At 42.2% G+C, this 21690-nt stretch overlaps 3 protein-coding genes across 4 annotated transcripts; 1 reads left to right on the forward strand and 2 right to left on the reverse strand.

Moving 5' to 3' along the window:
- Window positions 1-26: 26 nt before the first annotated feature.
- On the reverse strand, window positions 27-11438 carry pomgnt1 (protein O-linked mannose N-acetylglucosaminyltransferase 1 (beta 1,2-)). 2 transcript variants are annotated; one of them, XM_026323532.2, is made up of 22 exons: window positions 11368-11438; window positions 9618-9813; window positions 9304-9406; window positions 9077-9192; window positions 8775-8840; window positions 8415-8528; window positions 8162-8279; window positions 7286-7384; window positions 6943-7070; window positions 6546-6616; window positions 6156-6231; window positions 5966-6049; window positions 5657-5698; window positions 5482-5540; window positions 4368-4440; window positions 3891-4019; window positions 3531-3656; window positions 3253-3317; window positions 3097-3141; window positions 2849-2984; window positions 2601-2710; window positions 27-2167 (listed from the first exon to the last, which is right to left on the reverse strand). In XM_026323532.2, the coding sequence occupies exons 2-22, from the start codon at window positions 9735-9737 to the stop codon at window positions 2086-2088; spliced, it is 1962 nt and encodes a 653-aa protein (XP_026179317.1). In that variant the 5' UTR covers window positions 9738-9813; window positions 11368-11438; the 3' UTR covers window positions 27-2085. The 2 variants fall into 2 exon arrangements, with proteins under 2 accessions (XP_026179317.1, XP_026179316.1); XM_026323531.2 differs by lacking the exon at window positions 11368-11438 and adding an exon at window positions 9899-10110.
- LOC113139617 (interferon-induced protein with tetratricopeptide repeats 2-like) lies at window positions 10794-12731 on the forward strand. Its single transcript, XM_026322915.2, has 2 exons — window positions 10794-10798; window positions 11311-12731. The coding sequence occupies exons 1-2, from the start codon at window positions 10794-10796 to the stop codon at window positions 12614-12616; spliced, it is 1311 nt and encodes a 436-aa protein (XP_026178700.1). The 3' UTR covers window positions 12617-12731.
- Window positions 12732-13687: 956 nt separating this feature from the next.
- Window positions 13688-17128, reverse strand: LOC113139904 (proteoglycan 4-like). Its single transcript, XM_026323533.2, has 5 exons — window positions 16924-17128; window positions 16591-16692; window positions 16318-16485; window positions 16080-16196; window positions 13688-15053 (listed from the first exon to the last, which is right to left on the reverse strand). Exons 1-5 carry the CDS (start codon window positions 16970-16972, stop codon window positions 14059-14061), a joined length of 1431 nt encoding a protein of 476 aa, XP_026179318.1. The 5' UTR covers window positions 16973-17128; the 3' UTR covers window positions 13688-14058.
- Window positions 17129-21690: the final 4562 nt, after the last annotated feature.

Consider the following 21690-nt stretch of genomic DNA (forward strand, 5'->3'; position numbering starts at 1 on the left):
TCAAAAGAGAAAAACCAAACAGCATGAAACCTCAATAAAAACATCTTTATTCTTTTACTTCATAAAAGATCAAGGAACTCGTACATGTCAAACTGCACCTGAAACTCAAAGTATGTCCACATATCCTCACCGTCGCTCACACAAGGAACCTTCCAGTATTTTCCAAACGACGTCACACAATTACACAAAAGCAACTTATTGCTGAGACGAGACCGGCTCACTTCGTGAGAAACAGGCACCAGGAAACCTCATGTTGGAAACCCTAAGTGAAATTTCCAGAACACATATCCATTAATTCAGTCATGACCTGGGGTGAAACACCTGTCAGAACACACAGTCACACACACACACACACAGTGATTCAGTTGTTACTCACACACACACACACACACACACACGTTTGTTCAGTCGGTACAGTGTCACCACAGGACGAGCACAACGTCACTTCCTCCTCACAGAAAAACACAGATAACTAGTGTCCCCACAAGTAGTGTTATAATGACTTAGTCATACAATTAAAATGCAGCTCCAACAATCATAATGAGACTTATAAACACTTAATACATGCGTTATAACACTGTTATGTATTCAGACTCCTCACTGAGGGAGCTCGACCTGTTGGCAAACATCAGTATGTTCTTATATTTGGTTAGAAGCACATTATGTTATAAAGCATTTACTTAGTGTTTATATAGAACTTACACAATAAAATCTGACGTCTGCTCCGTACCAAAGTGTTCACCAAGGAAACAACAAAGTTGTTGTTCCAGTGGTGATAATCAAGTTTTCAGATAACTGGACGATTAAAAACTGGAAAAACTGATTCTCAAATGTTTGACTGGGGATTTTCAGCCACAGCTCTAACGCAGAAATATTATTATGCAATTTTACCAGTCACATCTTTGAGTGTCCATGTGTTTGTAGACAACATTTTAGAAACAAAACAAAAAAACATCCCAACATTTACACACACACACACACACACACACACACACACACACACGCACACACACACACACACACACAGAAAATATTTCACACTGCATCTAGGAACACAGGACTAGTAGTCATAATTAAGCAGCAAGATGAAATTCAGTTTTGGTAAAGCGGCAAAAAAACTGATCAGGCCTATGTGTGGTATGATGGGCAGATGTCGGTACCTCCGAGAACCTGCCGTGGTCACATTTCGCACAAATACTGAGGTTCAACACACACTGAGTAAACTCCCTTTGCAGTCAGCAGTGGAAACAACACCATGGTACAATCAGCACGTAATGAATGAATCACAGGGTTTCAAACCGCAGTGCACGTTGCAAAAAAACTGAACATTTTCATACTGTTATGTTTCTAAGCCACCAGGGTTTCCATCATGAAACCTGACCCAGAGCAACGAGCAGTCAATAATAAAAACTCACCTTTTCACTCAAACTCAATATCTAATGCTGAAAAATAAGCTGAACCTTTTCATTTTTCATCAAAAAATATATATAGGCATGTATATACATTATTCTTTCTTTATCTCTAAATGTTAAGCTCTTGTTGAAAGTGGCCGGATGAAGAAAACAAAAGGCGTAAAATAAATAGAAAAGTTGAAACCATATGGACAAACGAAGCAGTCAGCAGTTAAAAACACAACAAACTGCAGAAAAACCGGAGACATTCTGGTGAGTGTGTTTGTGTGCGACTTTTGTACCGTTCTTGCTGAAAAGTTAAAGCCTGAAATGAAACTGAACAGACCAGAGATCAGAAACAGAAGAGGACAGCTGTTGACAGACAGGGTTTTGGTTGTGCCATCACTTCTCTCCAAAACTGCGTTTAGTATCAACTTCTGTCCTCTGACCAGTGGACGGATTTAGCAGTGCAGTTTGGAGTGTTGTTTGTAGTGTTATTAAAAAAAAAAGAAAATGAAACAGGAAAAAAAAGACTCCATTTCCCAGGTATCCTCTCATAAACAAGTTCACTATGTAGGAAAAGACAGTTTGTGCAGTTTGAGAGTCCCAGACTGGACAATTAGTGTTTGTTGGTGCAGGGAGCAGAAGAAGAGTCAAGGCCTGGGCTTCCTGTAGTGTTTGTGTAACATCTGGTCTACATCTGCTCCACTGGTGCTCCCTCTTCTTTGGGTGGAGGTTCTAAGTGAATGGGAGTGACACTGGCTGGCTTCTTCACACTGGTGTGAGACAGAAGGACAGAGTCAGAGTGGACAGAGTCAGAGTGGACAGAGTCAGAGTGGTAAAAGATAAAGGGAAAGACAGTGACTCATTGGTGTGTCTGATGCTGGAGGAAGGTAGAAATAAAAACACAACAGTTGCTACTTCACTACAAACAGACCAACTATAAGTGAGACAGCAGAAGCACAAACAGCAGTGGACGCTGCTGGAATAATAATAATAAAAAATAATAAAATTATTCTTGAGTCCAAACTTCCAGTCTCAGTTTCCACAATTGCCCACCCAGAGTCTCCTTATTCCACAGAGGGATGTTGACGTTTCAGACACATTTTCATCCATTTCCCACACACTCTGCTTAAATGTGTAACACTCAAAATCTGAAAGACGTCGCCATCGACATGAAAACGCAAAATATACTTAAGCTCTACTTACGAGTACGGAGAGACCGGCACGGCCACTACAAGGACATGGTTCCTTTTTCTGAAGAGCCGCCACAGACCCCTGTGGTTCCCTCGTACATCCAGGTCCCAAACATGCAGGCACTGAACAGAGGACACACAGAGACAAGGACATTTGAATGATCCCGGCCACTTTCATAGAACATGTTTATTATATATTTGTCTTTTTGCACTAAAACAAAGACGAACTGAGCTGAAATCCACATGAAGTTAAAAATGTACCTTGGCGAGCTCGGTCCAGGTGGACGTGTCCGTCTCCGTTTCCATCTGAATGAACATGATGTAGATTTTCCCCTCTGAGTCTGGCAGGAACGACTCTTCACATGGGTTTTTAGTGTGGTCCAGCACCTCGGCTTCTCTGAGAACACACACACACACACACACACACACACACAATTACACCAACTGTTTTCTAGTCCTTCACAACCAAAAACCCACCTCGGGTTCAGCGATGGAGAAACCAGACTCACTTCAGCAGGTGTTGAATCTCCACTTCATACGCATCCTTCTTCAAGCTGTGGAGCACAAGACCTGTAACTGTCACTCTGCTGCCAAACCACATTTCACATGCATCCGAAAAGCTCATCACATGAAAACCAGTTTCCACATGTGCTGGGTGCACATACCTGCCAACGTTCTTCAGCTGCACATTGGGAACAGTGTTGAACTTGTGTTTCTTGAAATACACCTCCTGTATGACAGAAGAGAGGGGGGCTGAGCAACACAACCAGCAACAGAACCATAACCAGACCCCCTGAGCACTGAACAACTAACTCAAGACGTAATGTCATTTGAAATATGGCCTATTACAGGACATACGACCACTTAAGAGGGAGAGTTGTGGTTTTAACTGGTCTGGAGTCGTATTAGGACCAAAACAAAACACTTTTCCTTCAGATCTTACGTGGAAGTAACCGTTCATGTTGAGGCCGATGATGCCAAAGTGGTAGGAGCGGGACACGTCAGGGATGATGCACTCTCGGCCTTTCCTCTGCTCCGGCATTCGCATCCACATGTCCCAGTCCCACAGCTACGAGAGGACAGAACACAATCTCTCACACACACACATTTAAAAACCACACAGGCATCTAATCTGTGTGTACGAATACTATTGATTAGTGAGTGGATGCAGCAGAACAAGCTGTAACAGCTGGTGAACAGCTGCTTCCTAACACATCGAGCTGAAACACCGGAGTGATGACAGAACCAACGGATGGCTGGAACACTACGTGGAACATAGTGAGCAGAGTAAAAACAGACAGACCTTCTCAGGTGTCGGCCATTTTGGCTCCAGTTCATCTTTGTAGAGGCTCTTCTTCAGCACCCAGCCCAGTCCGGGCATACTCTCCACTCTGTAGAGCAGGGCTGGGTCCTCCGCCGTGTGCTCATAGCCCTGCACAGCAACAAAGCAGCTGTTAGTACCACAAGCCACTTTTCCATGGAGATCAGTCAGTGGGCAGAAGACAGAACGAGGAGAGGAACCAGAGTGGAAAACTACTCAGAGGGTTCTGGGTACAGAACATAGAAGAGAAAAGTGGTTTTCCCCACTGTGGATGACGTATAGTTACATTTCATTCGTATTAACTACTACCAGTACTGCATCTGAAAATATTAACCGTTAACATTCTCCAGTCTCTGCTGCCATCACCATAATGTGCCTAAAGGTGCTCAGTAATGAAAACCACGTCTGAACTATGACGTGGTTCATGAAAAATGAGCAGGTGAAGGAGTCTGCACTCACCTGGTCGTTCCAGGCTGAGATACAGTACAGACTGTCGTCCTCATCCAACAGGTGGATGGTCTGACTCAGAAAACTGCAAGAAAACCATCAGTAACGTCAGGACAAACAGCGACAGCAGCATTAATACAATAAATAAATACACACACACAATAAACAACAACACACAGAAACACACACCCTTAGGCTGCTGCCACAATAAACTCAGATGAGGACAGTGGAGCTCTTTGTAAAGCTTTTGGACTGGCTCCAGTCTACATGGCCAAAACTAAGCGGACATTACAGACATATGTGATGGCCATCTACAAATTCTGACAAAGAGACAATTGAAGAAATCAGGGTTGTATCTCTTTTCTGACATGTGGAATATTGGACTCAGGGCTTTTTTAAGACTCAGACCCATGCAGAGTTGAGTTTATACCAGTAATAAAAAAACAAACAAAAAAAAAAAACCGCCTTGTCTTTGTGAATAGCAGGGTCAGCTTTGGTTTTGATTGCTCTGAGAGCCTGAAGCCTGTTCCACAAAGGCAGTGAGCACCACTGAGCCGTTTCAAGTGGAAACTTCAAACAGGCCTCTCAGCCCAGGAGGGAGCTGGAGCTTTCACTGCAGCAAACACGGTTCAGTGAGGAGCGTGTCCAACAAAGGAAGGCTGCAGCTTCTAACAGAGGACGGAGCAGCTTCATCACTGTGGATATACTGCCACCCAGAGTACACAACTCCAAACACTGATTATTCATTACAGCTACTGTCCAAGTGGAAAAGACGGGAACAAAGACTGCAGCTACCACTAGGAAATAAAAGAAACCAGTGCATCATAATGTAAAGACTCATGACTATTTTCATTCTCAATGTGTTTTACTTTCTTACTTCACACTTGCAGTCATGTGATCATCCTCTCAAACATCATGGGGGTAACATACAGGGGTCCCTACTCTATTTCTATATAATATATATATTTGCTTTCATCAAAAGAAAAAAAGCTGCAAATGTTGATTGAATGATTATTGAAATAAAATTAGCTACAGATTCGTTTTCTGCCAATCAAGAAACGGTTTTTGCTCTGAAAACAGGTATCGGTCTGTCGTTAGCAGCGACTGTACCAACCGGGAGACGTACCTGAAGAAGTCGATGGAGATATCCAGGTCTTCTTCTAGCACGATGGCAAAGTTCGCATCCTGATCAAAACAAATGAAACATGCACACACTGTACATATCACTGCTCCGTGCAACATTCATCAGCTACACGAAGGAGTAACTTTGGGCTGCTGTGAGAAACAAGTGGAAGACTCACTGGGTGAAGGTTGAAGGTTGCAGTCAGACTCGCCTTGTAGTGCTGCAACAGAGAGCAGGACAGACTGATGAGAATTCACAGGACAATCAAGAGCTGACGCTGGAGCTCTCGGTTACTTTAATGACTTGAAGCCTGAACCTCACACTGTTTCTGTGACAGTGCAAGATCATATAGACAGATAGATACTTTACTGGATATTTATTCTATGTTTATTCCATATGGCACAAACAGAAAACCTCATCTACTTTCAGACAGATCTTGGTGTTTCCCTGTTAATCGGCTGCACTGACCCAATCAGCTGCTGTTTACCTGGGACACTCTGGCATTCTTGATGCTGATGGGTGTGTGTTGCACTCCTTTGAGTCCAAACAGCTCCACAACATCCATAGGCTCCTGGCAAACAAATACATAAATTCTCACCCATAGGGTTTTTCTGTTGTTGGTCTGTATGTCCTGTAGAGCCGAAATGAGTCAAAGTCAGAGGAAATAAAACTGGTACCTCATAATATCCATCGATAAAGACGGTGATCATCTGCGGGTTGACGCCATGTGCTGAAAGAAGTGACCTCAGCATCCTGACAACAGACAATGACACCAAAGAAGAAGTATTTATTTATTTATTTGGCTCTGTATGAGTAAATAGTCACTCTGCTTTAGATAATACCAGATGTATTTCTAATCAACTGGCCACCATCTGTTCTCTACAGCCCAACTAATTTACTGTTAGAAATATTTACTGTCTGTAGATGATAAAAAGCAACTTATCTGTGAAACACCAGCAAATCACAGGCACAAGCTCCACAAAACAGATTTTAAAGCAGTTTCTGAAGAGTGTTTCTGCTGATTTATTTCCTTAAACACACGTGTGCGATCAGCTTTCACATCTTACCGGTACAGATAGTTGGGTCTGTTTCCTGCGATGACGGCCACAGGGACATTAAAGACACTATTGCTGGGGAGCTGGAAAAAAAAAAAACAGACATGAAAGCTGAGCAGAAACAAAATTATGGACAGAAATCAGGTCATGGAGGAAAATAGGTGAAAATATATCATGTAACAAACGTGACAAAGTATCAGCTACTATTTTAATATGCACCATAGTGAACATCTACATCTGTATTTGATATAAATTTCATGTTGAAACTTTCCCATTAATCATGAGAGAAAGAATGTGGAGTCTGAGCCTGTTCAAAAATGCTTTTCAATATCATGGGGTCATATTAGAAATAAATCCCTCTCAGTCCCCACGATGTGCAGCAGATAAGGAGCTGAGCTTGGTGTCGTACAGGGTCAGGGTTGAACTCGATGGGTGCTGGGTCTTTGCAGCTGCAGATGCTGCCATATCCTTCCACTTTGCTGCAGAAGAGCTTCCTCCTCCTGTTCAGCTCGGTGTCTGCCCAGTGGCACTCTGCCTCTGCAGGACAGAGGATCAGATTCAGTTTGAAACTTACAAAAGTGTTTAAAACATGCCGGCCAGCAGGTGGCGCTCTGATGTAAGGCAAACAGGAATACTAAAGCATTTTTACAACCTGGACCTTTAGGTTGGGTTCAGTTTCAGTCAGCAGGAACATCACAACATCAGCTGGACTTATTTTAGCCTTTTCCCAGCATCCTGGACCCGTGTCTTACCTTCAGAGGCGGTGAGCTGCACCTCGGTCTTCAGAAGCACCGGGTCTCCCCAGGTGGACAGAGCTGGAGACTTTGAGTGTTTCTCTCCATACACCTGACCTGGCACACAAACACACAGTGAACAGGTCAGCATGGGCAATCTCAAAAAGCAAATAGGCTGATTAAACTGATCAACGTGCCCCAGGTTTGTTTGTCTTCTTGACTACATGTGAAAAATGTCAACAGGTCCTAACATGACGTGTTGTGGTGAACTGCAGGGGAGACTGAAATATGGACTGAGAAGCTTTGTTTGATTTGATGAGCTCACAGTTTTTAATCCACTGAGATGATGCATTTTTCCACCTCATTCCTTTCCGATCAGGATCTAAGCAGCCAAACAACCAGGAATGTTTTCTTGCCCTGTTTGTTTATTTTATTAACTGATGCTCTCTGGGCCTTAGAGAGAACAACTGATCACCAAGCCAATGAACTATGAACTATTTAATGGCAATAAGCACAACTTTATATAAGTACGTGTTATTACAGATGAAATGATGTAGTCATTCAAAATAAAAACTGTCCTGTCTAAAGTTTCTGGGAAAGAGAAAACTGAACATGCAATGAACTAAAAAACAAAAGGAACCTGTTTTATCAATAAAAAGACCTGAAATCACAAACACATCAACTGAGGCTGCTTTGACAACACAACTGTGGATGCATGAAAAACTGGTCACAGTGACGTCTGAAGTTTCTACACACACGTGTTACTGTTCTGTGCTTTGGGGACCAAAACCTGTTCACTCTGACTGGACTGGAGAGGAGACAGACACTGGACTGAAACCTCATGAAATCAAAAGGAAACACTGTCTGGTTGGATTTGAAAGCTGAATCATCTACCTCCTTTCTTCACCACCAGAGTCCACATGTCCCTCCAGCTCAGGCTGAGGGCCACCTGGCTGCCGAGACTCTTCAGCAGGTTCTTAGCAGCCTCTTTCAGGTGGAACGTCCCCTCATCCTGCAAGAAAGAACAAATTACCCACGAGCTCACCCCGATTTTGCTTTACATTTGTCATCCATCTACACGGAGACAAATTTAATAATGAATCCTCGATCCTAAAGACTCATCGATGAAACAGCAGCAGGGACAGACCTTTATGGTAAATATGAGGATCCGACCCCGGGTTACCATGTTCAGGAACAGGATCATGGCTTCATCCTCATGAGGAGAGTAGGTGTCAAATATCCTCTTGGCCATGACATGACCCTGAAACACAGAGCCCTGAATTACCTGGTCAGATAATTGTAGGTTCTGTGTTCTTCATTTATTAAACAGGAGGATGTTACGTTAATGTTTAAGAGGATTTGGTTTTCATTCAACTTTTTCTTCTTTTATCTCTTTGTCTTTACAGACTAACACATTAATTCAACAACTTAATTGTCTTCATGGAAACTTTGACACTGAGGAAAGTCAGTTGAGATTTAATATGAAGACTGAACAGCAGCCGCTTACTGTCGCCTGGTTGAGAACTATCACATGGATGCCTCTGCCTTGTTCCCGCATATCATCCTCCAAAACCTGCAAGGAACAAACAAAATGAAGAAGATTACTGACTGTTACACTTAGAACTTCACTAAAGGAGCAGTCTGGTGTTTTAACATCTTTTCCAGGGGCCAAACAATCAAACTTCATCACAGGCTGAAACACCTTTTTACTTTTGTTTTTGTTCTATGTTTAGTCTGAGAATACGTGTTTTATACTCTGATCCTGAAGAAACCTCATTTTGTCATGGCAGAACAGTCGGTCCAACTCACCGTGGTCCCGTCCACTGCCACGTAGACCTTGGAGCGGCTGGAGTACACCTCCACGTCCAGGACTTTGCGGCCGTTAGCCAGCCTGCGTGGCGTCTCCACGTTGGGCATTGCATCGTCTGAAAAAAGGAGCATGAAACCAGGAATAGATCGGGTTCTCTGTGATACATGTTCCACACAAGACCAAGAAAGACTAAGAAGGGACAATGTGGACACACTGATTCTCTCACCATATTCCTGAGCAGCTGCGTCTTCGTTGGCCACTCTCCTCGTGTCCAGGATCAGTTTAATGTTGACTATCACGGTTATGAGCAGGAACAGCACAGCTCCAGCCTGCGGACGGGAAGAAAACAGCTTTTACCCTGGGACCTGTTCCTGGTCCTGGTCTGGACTTTGTGAGTCCACCGTGAAAAACACAAACCAAGCATGGACACCCACCCAGCGCTGGGAAACGCGCACATGCTGGTCCTAAGAAGGGTCCGGGGCTCATTAGGGCCCGGAAACACACGGAAAACCCCGGACCTCTACCGACGGTTCGACTGACCTGACAGAACCGACGAATCGTCCTCTTGTTGGTGAGTCTGTATTTCCAGGTGAGGTACAAGCTCCGCTGCTGGCGGGGGATGAAAGGCTTGGCTCGGGGATTAGGGGTCCAGGTCTCCATCCCGAACTCAGCTCAGACCCTACGCCTGCCCTCCTCCACCTCCTGCACCGACACCGTCCGGCTGTCACACCGACATCTGAAACCCAAACAAACGCGGTTTGCAAAGTCTGCTAAGCCTGTTGGCACTTATTACAGCCTGTACTGACTATGTCGGACTTTACCACACTCTGGTCTGCACCGGGGTCCGCACCAGGACGCACAGAGTCCTCGGGAACCTTTGCATTGTCGCAGCAAACAACAAAACCCAACAGCTTCTGCTACATGCTACATGCTACATGCACGGTGCTTCTGTCGCGGAACTAAGACGTCATCAAGCGCCCTTCTTCTCCTTTTAAAAATGGCCTGCTCGTTCTTCTTCTGCGGTTATCGCAGGCTCGTTACTGCCCCCACAGGATAAATAATATACCACAACCCCAATAGAGGAAACGATCTGAGTACACATACTCACATATTATACTTTAGTATTGTAGTATTACAGTAATATATTCGTTACTATATATATATATATTACTATTACTATAAGTATTACTATATAATATATAAATTCAATTCATATTAAGTCATTATACTATAAGACTAATGACACATATTATATATTATATATAATATAAAAATATAATATATATAATATATATATATATATATATATATATATATCGTTATATTCATGTACTGTAGTATTTTTCACAGGTCAGAGGACGCTTCATGTGCCTGTAGTTACATAAGACCTGTGATAATTACAGCCCATTAGGAAAGAGGAAAGCTGGATGACACATGACTCACTCCTTCACGTGGACTGCAGCCTTTTGACCTTTGCCCTGTGATACAGGCCTAACCTTCCCGAGCAAAAAGATTCAAACTCTGTGTAAAATAAACGTGTGAAGGTTTATTTCCTAGACTCAGATGAAGCCTCAGGTCAGATGACAACATATAAAATATAACCCTCCTGATGCTTGACGTCATTTACAGCAGCACGAGTTGAACATTACAGATTTTATGGTGCAGCAGCAAAGCACATGTAGAGCAGAAATCAGAGGCAGGTGAAACAGCTGAATGATGAGGTGAGTCGCTACTTTGTCATATCTGTAATCAGGATTTATATGTTAAATATCACAGATCCAGTGTTACTTATTTCATGTAACTAGCTATGACTTTGTTTTGAGCTCCTCTCACTATTTATCTTTTCACCGTCTGAAACGTTTTTCCTTTTCAGTTGTCTTCCTGTTTCTTTGTTTCTGTTCCTTCTGTTTTTTTCCCCTCAATGTTTTAGCTGCCCTTCTTCATTTCTTCCTTTGCTCCATTTCTCCTTACACCATGTTTATTCTCTCATCACATATTCCCTCTATCATTCATTTATTCCTTCTCATCTACCTGCTCTTGCTCCTTTTTACCATTTTCCTTGCCTCTTTTCTCTGTGTTCTCATTTCTCAACCGATTCCCTCCCAATGTCTTCCTCTCCTTGTTTGTTGCTTCTGATGTTTTCTGTGACTACACAAACATATCATGCCACAGGGCACATTAGATAACTGCTGTGTCAAAGTGATTTCATTATGTGAATTTTAATCCCCATCAGTGCTGCTCAGAGTCAGAGACTGGAGGCCAAACTGGAGGCCCTGCAGTGCCACTTCACCTGGAACTTGGACTCCAGCAGGTCCAAACTCTTCCATCTCAGGGACGAGCTGGAAGACATCGGCACAGAGGAGGGCTACAGCTGGCTGGGTCACATTTACAACCTGCAGGGGCACATCCACTACCAGCTGGGACTCATCGATGACGCCCGCAGATTCTTCAGCAGGGCTGCCGAGGCCTTCCGCCAGATAAGGAACACCGTCTCAGATGAGGGTCCCTGGTTGCTGGTGAACTACGGGAACCAGGCTTGGCTGCACCACCATCAGGGAGAAGAAGCAGAGAGTCAGGCTTACCTGTCAAAGGTCGACGCCCTGATGAGTGAATACCCATCTCCATCCCAGGACGAGCTGCACCCGGAGGTCTACGCTGAAAAGGCCTGGACCCTGATGAAGTTCAGGGCAGACCAAAAGCTGCTGGCTGTGGATTACTTCCAGAGGGCCATCAGGATGCAGCCGGACATGGTGGAGTGGCAGACCAGCCATGTCTTGGCATTAGTGAATGCCTTTAAACACCGTAATGACAAGCTGGGGATCGACACCTTGGAGAAAATGAAAATTGCCAAGGAACATGATCCAGAGAACTTGTTCCTTGCTGCTCTTTACCTTGAGACCCGCGCTAAGAAAGGCCAAAAAACTAAAGACGAAGCACATGAATTAGCCAGAAGGGTTTTAAGAAAGCCGGTCAGCAGCTACAGTGGTATCAAACCTTTACTGAGGCTCTACTTAAAGTACATATCTATTGATGAGGCTATTGATCTGGCAGAGGAGGCTCTGGAAAGACATCCAGATGAGCGTTATCTGAAGAGGTGTGCTGCAATCTGCTACGAAAGGAGGATCTTTTCACAGAAGAACAATACCCTGGAGCACAGCATGATGCACAGAGCAGTCACTCTCTTTAGGGAAGTGATTTCCCTTTATCCTCATTCTTCATTAAAAAGAAAAATGTCTCTTGCAAACATTTATGCAGAGTCCAATCTTCAAGCTGAAAGTGACCAGATTTTCCAGGAACTGCTGGAAAGTGACCTGGATCCCGATGAGGCGCAGATGCTTTACAACAACTATGCCAAATATTTACAAATGATTCTAAAGGAGAGCCACAAGTCAATAGAATATCACATGAGAGCAGCAGCGATACCTCAACAATCCTTCTATCGCGAGAACAGCATCAGTATTCTGGAGAGGATCAGAGAAAGAAACCGAAACCGCATGTGTGGAGAAATCCAGGAGTTTCTGGCCACGCTGCAACATTAATTAGAATTATGGTCTGAGAAACTTGTACATACCTACTGCAGTCAGTCACAGAGCACATATGGGTACTACTGTTAGGAAGTTTAAATATTAGAATGTACTAATTGTAATAATTTAATAGCCATAAAATGAAGCTTTTTTTCGACACCAGTATGTTGACAAAGATCATTATTTGTGTCAAAGGGAACCAGACATAGTGATGAATCCACAGACAACAACACCTCAGACTGTTGATGAGGCTCCAACAAGCCAAGTTTACCTGCTCAGCAGCAAACAGCTGGTGAACATAACATCCACCAGGACCAATAAAAAATGAACGATCACACACTTTGTTGCTGCAGGATGTGTCCACAGTTCCTAAAGCTCATTCCTCTCAATCTATGGTCCTCCTAAAAGAGTGTTGTCTTAGTGCGTGTGTCTTATTTGCACTTTATATAGTGTTTTTAGGCTGCTAGACAAGACCGTGAGTAAGCTTAAATGATTTCAACAGCAACTGTTACGTAAAGCCACAGAGTCCAAAAACAGAACAAAGAAACCAGGATCTATTTTGTTGTTTGATATAAAAAAATGTATTTGGGTTGTTTGAGCATCAAATAACAGCTTTTGATGCTTCTGTGTTTGCCGAAGGTGGAGGGAGAGAAAAGCTTCAATAAACATGTGGTGGCAACTATTTTTACCAACAACGTCCTCATGAGTCTCTATCATTCACTAACCAATTTTTCTTTAAACAAATCTGAATTTTTCTGCACTTTACAGCTACTTTTACTTCCGAAGAATAAAGAAAATATTTATCTTATGAAAACCAAATTATTGTTTTTTTTTTCGCTTTTCTCTTCCTTTGTTGTTTGATCGTATGTGCAGTCATCTTCTAATCATTCAGACCTTTGTTTATGTTTTTACAGCTCGGATCAGTTATAATCACACTGTTAATTACTGGTGATTACTTCATGAGACGCCCTGTTTGCTTGGTAAACTGTACCGGGAGAGTTACCGGCTGCTGTCACTTGAACGTTACATTTTGCACCAGATGACTTACAGTCCACTTGAAGTATAAAACAAACTAAACAAACCATGTTTGCGTTTTAGCATCAGGATTGTTTATTTTGGTCAAATGAGTTTTACAGTAATTTCAGACATTATTATTTTCGTCTTTAACTATTGTATTTGTAAGAATGCTTAAAGCTTACAGAAGGAAACAGGTCAGTTCTTTGAAGAAGAAAAAGAAATCCCCAGTCAATAAACTAAATTAAAGTTGTGTCATCTCGACATGTAGATGTCACACCTCAGCTTCACCCAGACTACATCCCTCTTTTACTTAAATTAGGATTTTATAGCCTCTGCACCTGCTAAATGAATAGAACGATGAGACCCAACCCGGGCATCAAAAGGTCCTTCCAGAGTCACCCTGGTGGCTTCATTGGTGCTTTGAACATTTGCCTTGAGTTCTAACGGAGGGTGAAGATAAGCAGCCCGAGCAGCAGATGGACCAAACCCAGGCTGATGCTACAGGTGTTACTGGCAGTTGATGTGGGGGGTTTTGCTTCGGTTGTTGTCGCAGCGGGTTTTGGTTTGGTTGTAGCGGGTTTTGGTTTGGTTGTAGCGGGTTTTGCTTTGGTTGTAGCGGGTTTTGCCTTGGTTGTAGCGGGTTTTGCCTTGGTTGTAGCGGGTTTTTCTTTGGTTGTAGCGGGTTTTGCTTTGGTTGTAGCGGGTTTTGGTTTGGTTGTAGCGGGTTTTGCCTTGGTTGTAGCGGGTTTTTCTTTGGTTGTAGCGGGTTTTGCTTTGGTTGTAGCGGGTTTTGGTTTGGTTGTAGCGGGTTTTGGTTTGGTTGTAGCGGGTTTTGCCTTGGTTGTAGCGGGTTTTGCTTTGGTTGTAGCGGGTTTTGGTTTGATTGGTCCTATGGCGGGTTTTTCTTTGGTTGTAGCGGGTTTTTCTTTGGTTGTAGCGGGTTTTGGTTTGGTTGTAGCGGGTTTTGGTTTGGTTGTAGCGGGTTTTGGTTTGGTTGTAGCGGGTTTTGGTTTGGTTGTAGCGGGTTTTGCCTTGGTTGTAGCGGGTTTTGCTTTGGTTGTAGCGGGTTTTGGTTTGATTGGTCCTATGGCGGGTTTTGCTTTGGTTGTAGCGGGTTTTGCTTTGGTTGTAGCGGGTTTTGGTTTGATTGGTCCTATGGCGGGTTTTTCTTTGGTTGTAGCGGGTTTTGCTTTGGTTGTAGCGGGTTTTGGTTTGGTTGGTCCTATGGTGGGTGCAGCTGCAGCGGAGTCAGGTGCTCGTTTAGCTCTTGTTGGGGCAGTATTACACAAATCGGTCCCACAGCAGCGTAGTCTACTGGTCGTGTCCCCAGTCACGTTACTGGGAAAGAAAAATGGACTTCCCAGGCTGGAATTAGCTGCACACAGGTTTGAAGACACACAGCCAGAGGCTGGAGTAAGGCTGGACCCAAACATCACTGTAGATTAAAAAAAAAAAAAAAATCACACTGTGTATTTCCATAAATGTTGATTAGATATTTATCCAGGAAACATTTTTGTTTCACTCTCTCACACTTCCAGAAATGGAATACAGTATTAAATGTGTTGTCATAACTGCAATTGTAATTGTAATCACTGGAAAATACTAAACACTGAATTTTCTTAGAATGAACCTTTTAATTCAGCTGATTTGACTGTTGTATTACTATTGAATAGACGTTATCATTGTACATCCGTTCTATTTAAATAGGTCACTGGGAGCCTACTACACCTACTGGAGACAATGCGACTCAATGGCGATCAGCACTGACGTTGCTAATGCTAATTCTGTATGTTTTTTATTGCCTAAACCTAACCAACATGTTTTAATGCCTATATAAAACCGAGTAGTTGTTGTGCTTAAACTTAATGACGAACTTATGTAATGTGTGTAATGACGACAATGAACAGATCTACAGATCGTGGGATAAAAACGACCTACTGAACCTACCAGTAGGTTCCAGTTGGTGAGTAGGAACCTACTGACCTATACAAGTAGGACTGATGTACACTTATAATGCTTATTCAATAGTAAGACAACAGTCAAACCAGGTGTTTAAATTCATATAAGGAGCGGGTCTCCTTTCACGGAGGCAGCCATGCTGCACTGCCACGTTTCTACAGTAGTCCAGAATGGACAAAGCAAATACTGGCTCCAGGCAGGGAACCTTATTTTGTTTTAAAGGTCAAAGCCACTGTACCCTCCCTCGTACCTGGAAACTAGGGAGTGGGAGTGCTCAGAAGTTGCATTATGCATTCTCACCACTTGATGCCACTAAATCTTTCACATTTTACCATTGCACATTGCACCTTTAATATCAAGCTTTAGTTGATTTTATTACTTCACCTACTGTGGGCGCTTTTGTATGCTGAGTGTACAGATAATGTATATATTGTTGTCAAATATTTCAAGGTAACAAAAATCATTTAGAAACAATCTTTCATATAGTATCATAAAGACTCACCAGTCCCTTGAAAGCATCGGTCCTCAATTTCTGTACAGTGTACTGTGCTGGTGCACTGAGAGGTGGTGGCGTCACAGGTGTAACACTGCAGGGTGTTAGTTGGCTGAGGAATAGGGGCTGGAATGAAAAACAGAATCTTATTTAGCAGGAGAAAACACTTTACTGTCACAAAATAAAATAAAACAGGCCAAAAGATCTTTGATTATCTTTAACAAGCTACTTATCCATGTGGACTCACTAGGTAGAGTTGCTGAGTTGCAGTTGTCTGAGTTGCAGCACTGAGCAGATGAAATTGCACCGGAACCACCCAAGTTAACTGAATATGTCTGAGAGCCAGTGACTGGACACAGGGAGGACGATGCACAGGCCTTGTAGGTCTGAGGTACTGCAGCTCCAGCAACAGTGGCTACAGGGTCAAAGTTGACTTTGTTAATGTTGACAGAAAGAAGACATAACTTGGCAGTACATGTATTTCACTGAAAAGTAGGAGATGACATGAAGAACAAACTACCTTCAAAAGAAGCTGTAATACACATGGTCTCTGTGGAACATGTTTGTGCTTCTGTGGTTGAACATTGTGTATCTGTGCAGGTTTGACACACCAGAGCTCCAGCTGCAACAGGGAGAGAAGAAGTCAGTGAATGATCTTCACATCACAAGTCAAACGTTGAATCAAATGGCAAATAAATCTCTGATTATATTGTAGTTGTGTCTGTTCTTGTTACGTGAAAGATTTGAATTCCTTTCTAAAATTCATTTGTGGTGAAATAAAAAGCTCCATAAAGTTGTAAATCAGCCTGTGTTGTATCTACAGAGAGTGAAGTGTAAGAATAAGCAGAGGTACCTGTGCTGAAGAGCGTCCAGATGAGAGGCAGAGAAAGGATCAGCTTCATCCTGATGAACAGGTAAGTACTGTAGGTGACTTTTCCTGGATGGTGATACTGCTCCTGATCACCACTGCTCCACTTTATATACTGTGCAGGTGAATTTGAACAGATACATGGAGTATAGACTTGTCATGGAAAGGGTGTGCTTCCATTTTCAGAGCGTGACTGTCCAAACTGTCACCTGCATTTATGTTGTTTGGAAAATCATAATGTCAACACACGTTAGTTTACTTTACCACACCTGTTTATGTTTTCATCTCAGTAATACCCAGCTGTGCAGGGCTGTGCGACAAAACAAACGTACCCAAGTTTAAAACAGGATGATTGATCAATTCCCCGTCTCTCTCTCTCTCTCTCTCTCTCTCTCTCTCTCTCTCCCTCTCTCTCTCTATAAAAGTGGGTGGGCTGTGTGAAGACAATAGACACTCTCCCTTACTCTCACTGTATTAGGACACTTTCTGCTTGTTGTGTGCGTCTTTTTCTATCCTGCTGTGAAACTGCCAAAGCATCTGTACACAGCATTCAGTGGAGCTGTTCATCAGGCAGACCATGCTGTCATACACAACATCATGTACTCGCCGACAGCACTGTACAACTTTAAAGTACTTGCACAGTATTTTACCCTAAATTCAGACTGTGTCTGTTTAAATGGTAAGGACTCAGCAGGGAAACGGACGACAGAACTTGTTGCAGGGACATTGTATTTGGCGTAATGCCTCAAACTCAAACTTGAGCACGTCAGATGATGGCAGGACACCATGAGGTGTGTCTCAAATATTATCTATCTGTAGTGAGAGAGTGTAGTCTGTGAGCTGTAGAAAAACAAACAGGGGATTGTGGAAGCATGCACCTGCTCACATCTGAATGCAACAGCAATTAGAAAACAATAAAATGTGCAATAATTATAAATGATTGCAATAAGCTGCACTGATGTTTCTGATTTTTTGTATGTGTATGAAAATAAAAATCCAAAACAAAATCAAATTCCTTGAGAGCCCCTGTCCTTTGTAATGTTTCCTTAAGAGAAGAGAGATTGACTATTATTAGGTTATTGTCTGTATTTTAAATAAATAATCTGAGAATATTAACAGGTTTGATATAAAGTGATATTAAAAAGGTCTTAACTTGTCAAATGAGTTCTTGAATTAAATGATATGAAAAAAGTCGTGTTAATTTTTTCTTGGCATTAGTAATGAGAAATAATGCTTACAGAATGAGCATCTTATATAGAGGCTATTTTGCATGGATAAGAATACAGGGGTGCCTTGGGCAAACAACTTTTGAATTGTGTTTCTGTGTTTGGTTGTGTTTTTTCTTGAAGAAGTGTGTTTTCCTAAATGCTGTGTCTCAAGCTGGTGAAGTCGTTCTTTCTTATTTGCTTGTGTTTTGTTTATTTGCATCTGCTTCATAAGCTGCAGGGTAATGGTACTGAATACACAAATATTGTTAGTTTGTAGAATTTACATGAGCTATCACACACAGGGTCTGTCTCGTCTGTGCTTTGAAGGACAGTCCAGGAAATTCCTAGAAAAAGCTCCATGAAGCACTAAACCATTGCAATTTGTGTGTATACATCATTTGTTAATGTGCTCAACAGCTGCACAGTATATAAAGTGGAGCAGTGGTGATCAGGAGCAGTATCACCATCCAGGAAAAGTCACCTACAGTACTTACCTGTTCATCAGGATGAAGCTGATCCTTTCTCTGCCTCTCATCTGGACGCTCTTCAGCACAGGTACCTCTGCTTATTCTTACACTTCACTCTCTGTAGATACAACACAGGCTGATTTACAACTTTATGGAGCTTTTTATTTCACCACAAATGAATTTTAGAAAGGAATTCAAATCTTTCACGTAACAAGAACAGACACAACTACAATATAATCAGAGATTTATTTGCCATTTGATTCAACGTTTGACTTGTGATGTGAAGATCATTCACTGACTTCTTCTCTCCCTGTTGCAGCTGGAGCTCTGGTGTGTCAAAACTGCACAGATGCACAATGTTCAACCACAACAGCACTAACATGTTCCACAGAGACCATGTGTGTAACAGCTTCCATTCTAGGTAGTTTGTTCTTCATGTCATCTCCTACTTTTCATTGAAATACATGTACTGCCAAGTTATGTCTTCTTTCTGTCAACATTAACAAAGTCAACTTTGACCCTGTAGTCCCATGTTCCTCTCTGTGGAACAAATAAAGCTTTGTCTCATCTTATACCAGTAACAACAGCTGGAACTACCTTAACTAAGATCTACAAGACCTGTGCATCATCCTCCTCAACACAGATAACTGCAACTCAAAGAATCTCAGCTGTAAGTGCAGAGTATTTTATTTAAGGAAAGAAAGATCAGAACTGTGGCCTCCTGCTGTGATCTAACATGTTCTGCTTTCACTCTGTTACAACATTCTCACCATTTATAACTGCTGTTTTCTCTTTGAGTGTCTGCTGCTCCGTCAGCTAACGGCCTACAGTGTTTCAGCTGTGATGACACCGACACCACCTCTCAGTGCTCCACCACCTTGCAGTGTAAAGGAGCCGAGAACCGATGCTTTCTAGCGACTGGTGAGTCTTTATGGCTAATCTGGAATAATAATCTGTAATAATAATCTGTAATAATAATAATAATGATAATAATAATCTAATCTAAAAACAATCAGTTCAGATTATTTGTTACTAGAGATTTGGAAAATCAACCAGTGCAGAAACATAACACATTTAATAATGTCAAAGGTTCAGGGCATTTTTCTCATGATGTTACAGAGGCAAGAAAAAGGATGTGTATCATCCACTACCTGCGACTCAGACATGCACAGTGTTTCTCACGTAGCTGCTAGGACGTCTAGTTAAAGCTGTCTGAGACCATCTCTGCTGGCTTTGGTCTGGGTTCTGATTGGGCCACCCCAAAAGCTGGATTTTCATTCTGTAGTAGACTTAATTCAGGGTCATTTTCCTGATTTCAGTGAGTCCTTGCACGTGGTGCAGCAGAGTTGGATGTTGCTGTGTTTTAACAGGATTCAACCACGCAGCTGACCAGGTCTCATTAAGTTAATATTAGATCTAAGCAACCGAAACAACCACCAGCACTAGTGGATTAGTCAGCATGACAAAACAAGAACTGATGAAAGAAAAGCCTACGACTGCAGTTACATGACACCACCTTAAAGTCACATCAACTTAATGTTGACATAATCTACAGAAAATGGCATGAAGGAGATGTTAGGACTTTTAAGGACTCACAGAAACCCTGTTTCAGCCGAGTCAGGGCTCATGTGGATTTTTTAACTCAAAGCAGCTCTAACTCACACCTCACACCTGGGGCAGCTGTGGCTTCTCTGGTTTCTCTAGTCCACATGTCCAAGTGTCCTTGGGCAGGATACTGAACCCCAAGTTGCTCCCAGTGATTGTGAATGGGTGAATGGGTGAATAGTGTAAAAGTGCTTTGAGTGCACTGGAATGTGTAGAAAAGTGCTCTACCAGTAGAAGCTCCACACAAAACAGATCAGGACATAAATAATATAAACTTGCATTTGAGTATTTGTACACTCTGGGATTGATATTTTTCCTTCAGAGATCCATCTGCTTAAAATGAGCTAATTGATAAAAATATTGATTTTGCAGTTAAACATTTTTTTATTATTATTTTTAATTTACAGAGAAAATTGATGGCACTTCTCAATTCTTGGGCTGCGCATCTGAAAATATGTGCTCTGCCGAGAACAACCCACTCTTGCACAGTTTGTTTGAATTCACCTGTTGTGGGACCAGTTTGTGTAATTCTGCTGCAAAAGCAGCTACAACAACCATCTCTCTGCTGCTCAGCCTCCTTAGCTTTGCCCTCCAGTAGAGCACACGAGGGGGTGAAGACACCAGAGGGACAGAAAGGACCTTTTGAAGCCTGGACCTGGGTTCACTGTTACATTTAGTCACATTTAGTTTAGTTTCTTTTTGACAGCAGCTGGTAACAAGGCACAAATGTCTTACAGCGCCCTCTCCTGGTACAAACAACTTACTGCATGATGTTTAAACTCAAGGTTTCTCATGAAAAGTAATCCAGAATACTATTTCAGGAAACTGTCATTTAAAAAGTCCTTAAAAATCTTATATATGTGTATTAATACATCATTGTTAGATTACTGGGCACATACTGATCAGTTGTGAATGTAAAGAGGAAATAAAACGTTTTGCCCTAGATATTGTCTTTCTGTGATTTTTATATCTCTGAGTTTCTTCAAATTTAGAATTTTGTAAATGTAGATTTCCAGATCCTGTGGCCTTTTCCCTGCAGATATGAGGAAAAATAATAGTTTCCAGTGACGTAAGAAAGATGAGAGAGTGTGAGAGAGGTTTTACAAAAAGACCTGCAAAGTGACCACATTAGTTTTAATCCTGACATAAAACTTTTGAGCCCAGTTATGATCAAATCTAGAGATTGTATTTTTACATTTATTTCTAAAGTGCCTTAACACAACTTGAGCAGCAGGAACCCCAGTACAGCCTGTAGGGCATGGACGTACAACAGAATCAATACTGTTGAATTAATACACACAATGACAGCTTGGTAATGTTCTGTTCTATTCTATTACAAGACTATTGTACCATATTATTACTTACAGAGACTCACAGAGAGTCTGGTGAGCCACAATAAATGGACTACATTTACTTCCTCCTTTATGAAATGTGTCTAAACAAAGCTCCCCTGTCGGAGCCTGCACACAAAG

Source organism: Mastacembelus armatus, chromosome 4 (assembly GCF_900324485.2).
Source record: "Mastacembelus armatus chromosome 4, fMasArm1.2, whole genome shotgun sequence".
In the NCBI taxonomy this organism is placed as follows: Eukaryota; Metazoa; Chordata; class Actinopteri; order Synbranchiformes; family Mastacembelidae; genus Mastacembelus; species Mastacembelus armatus.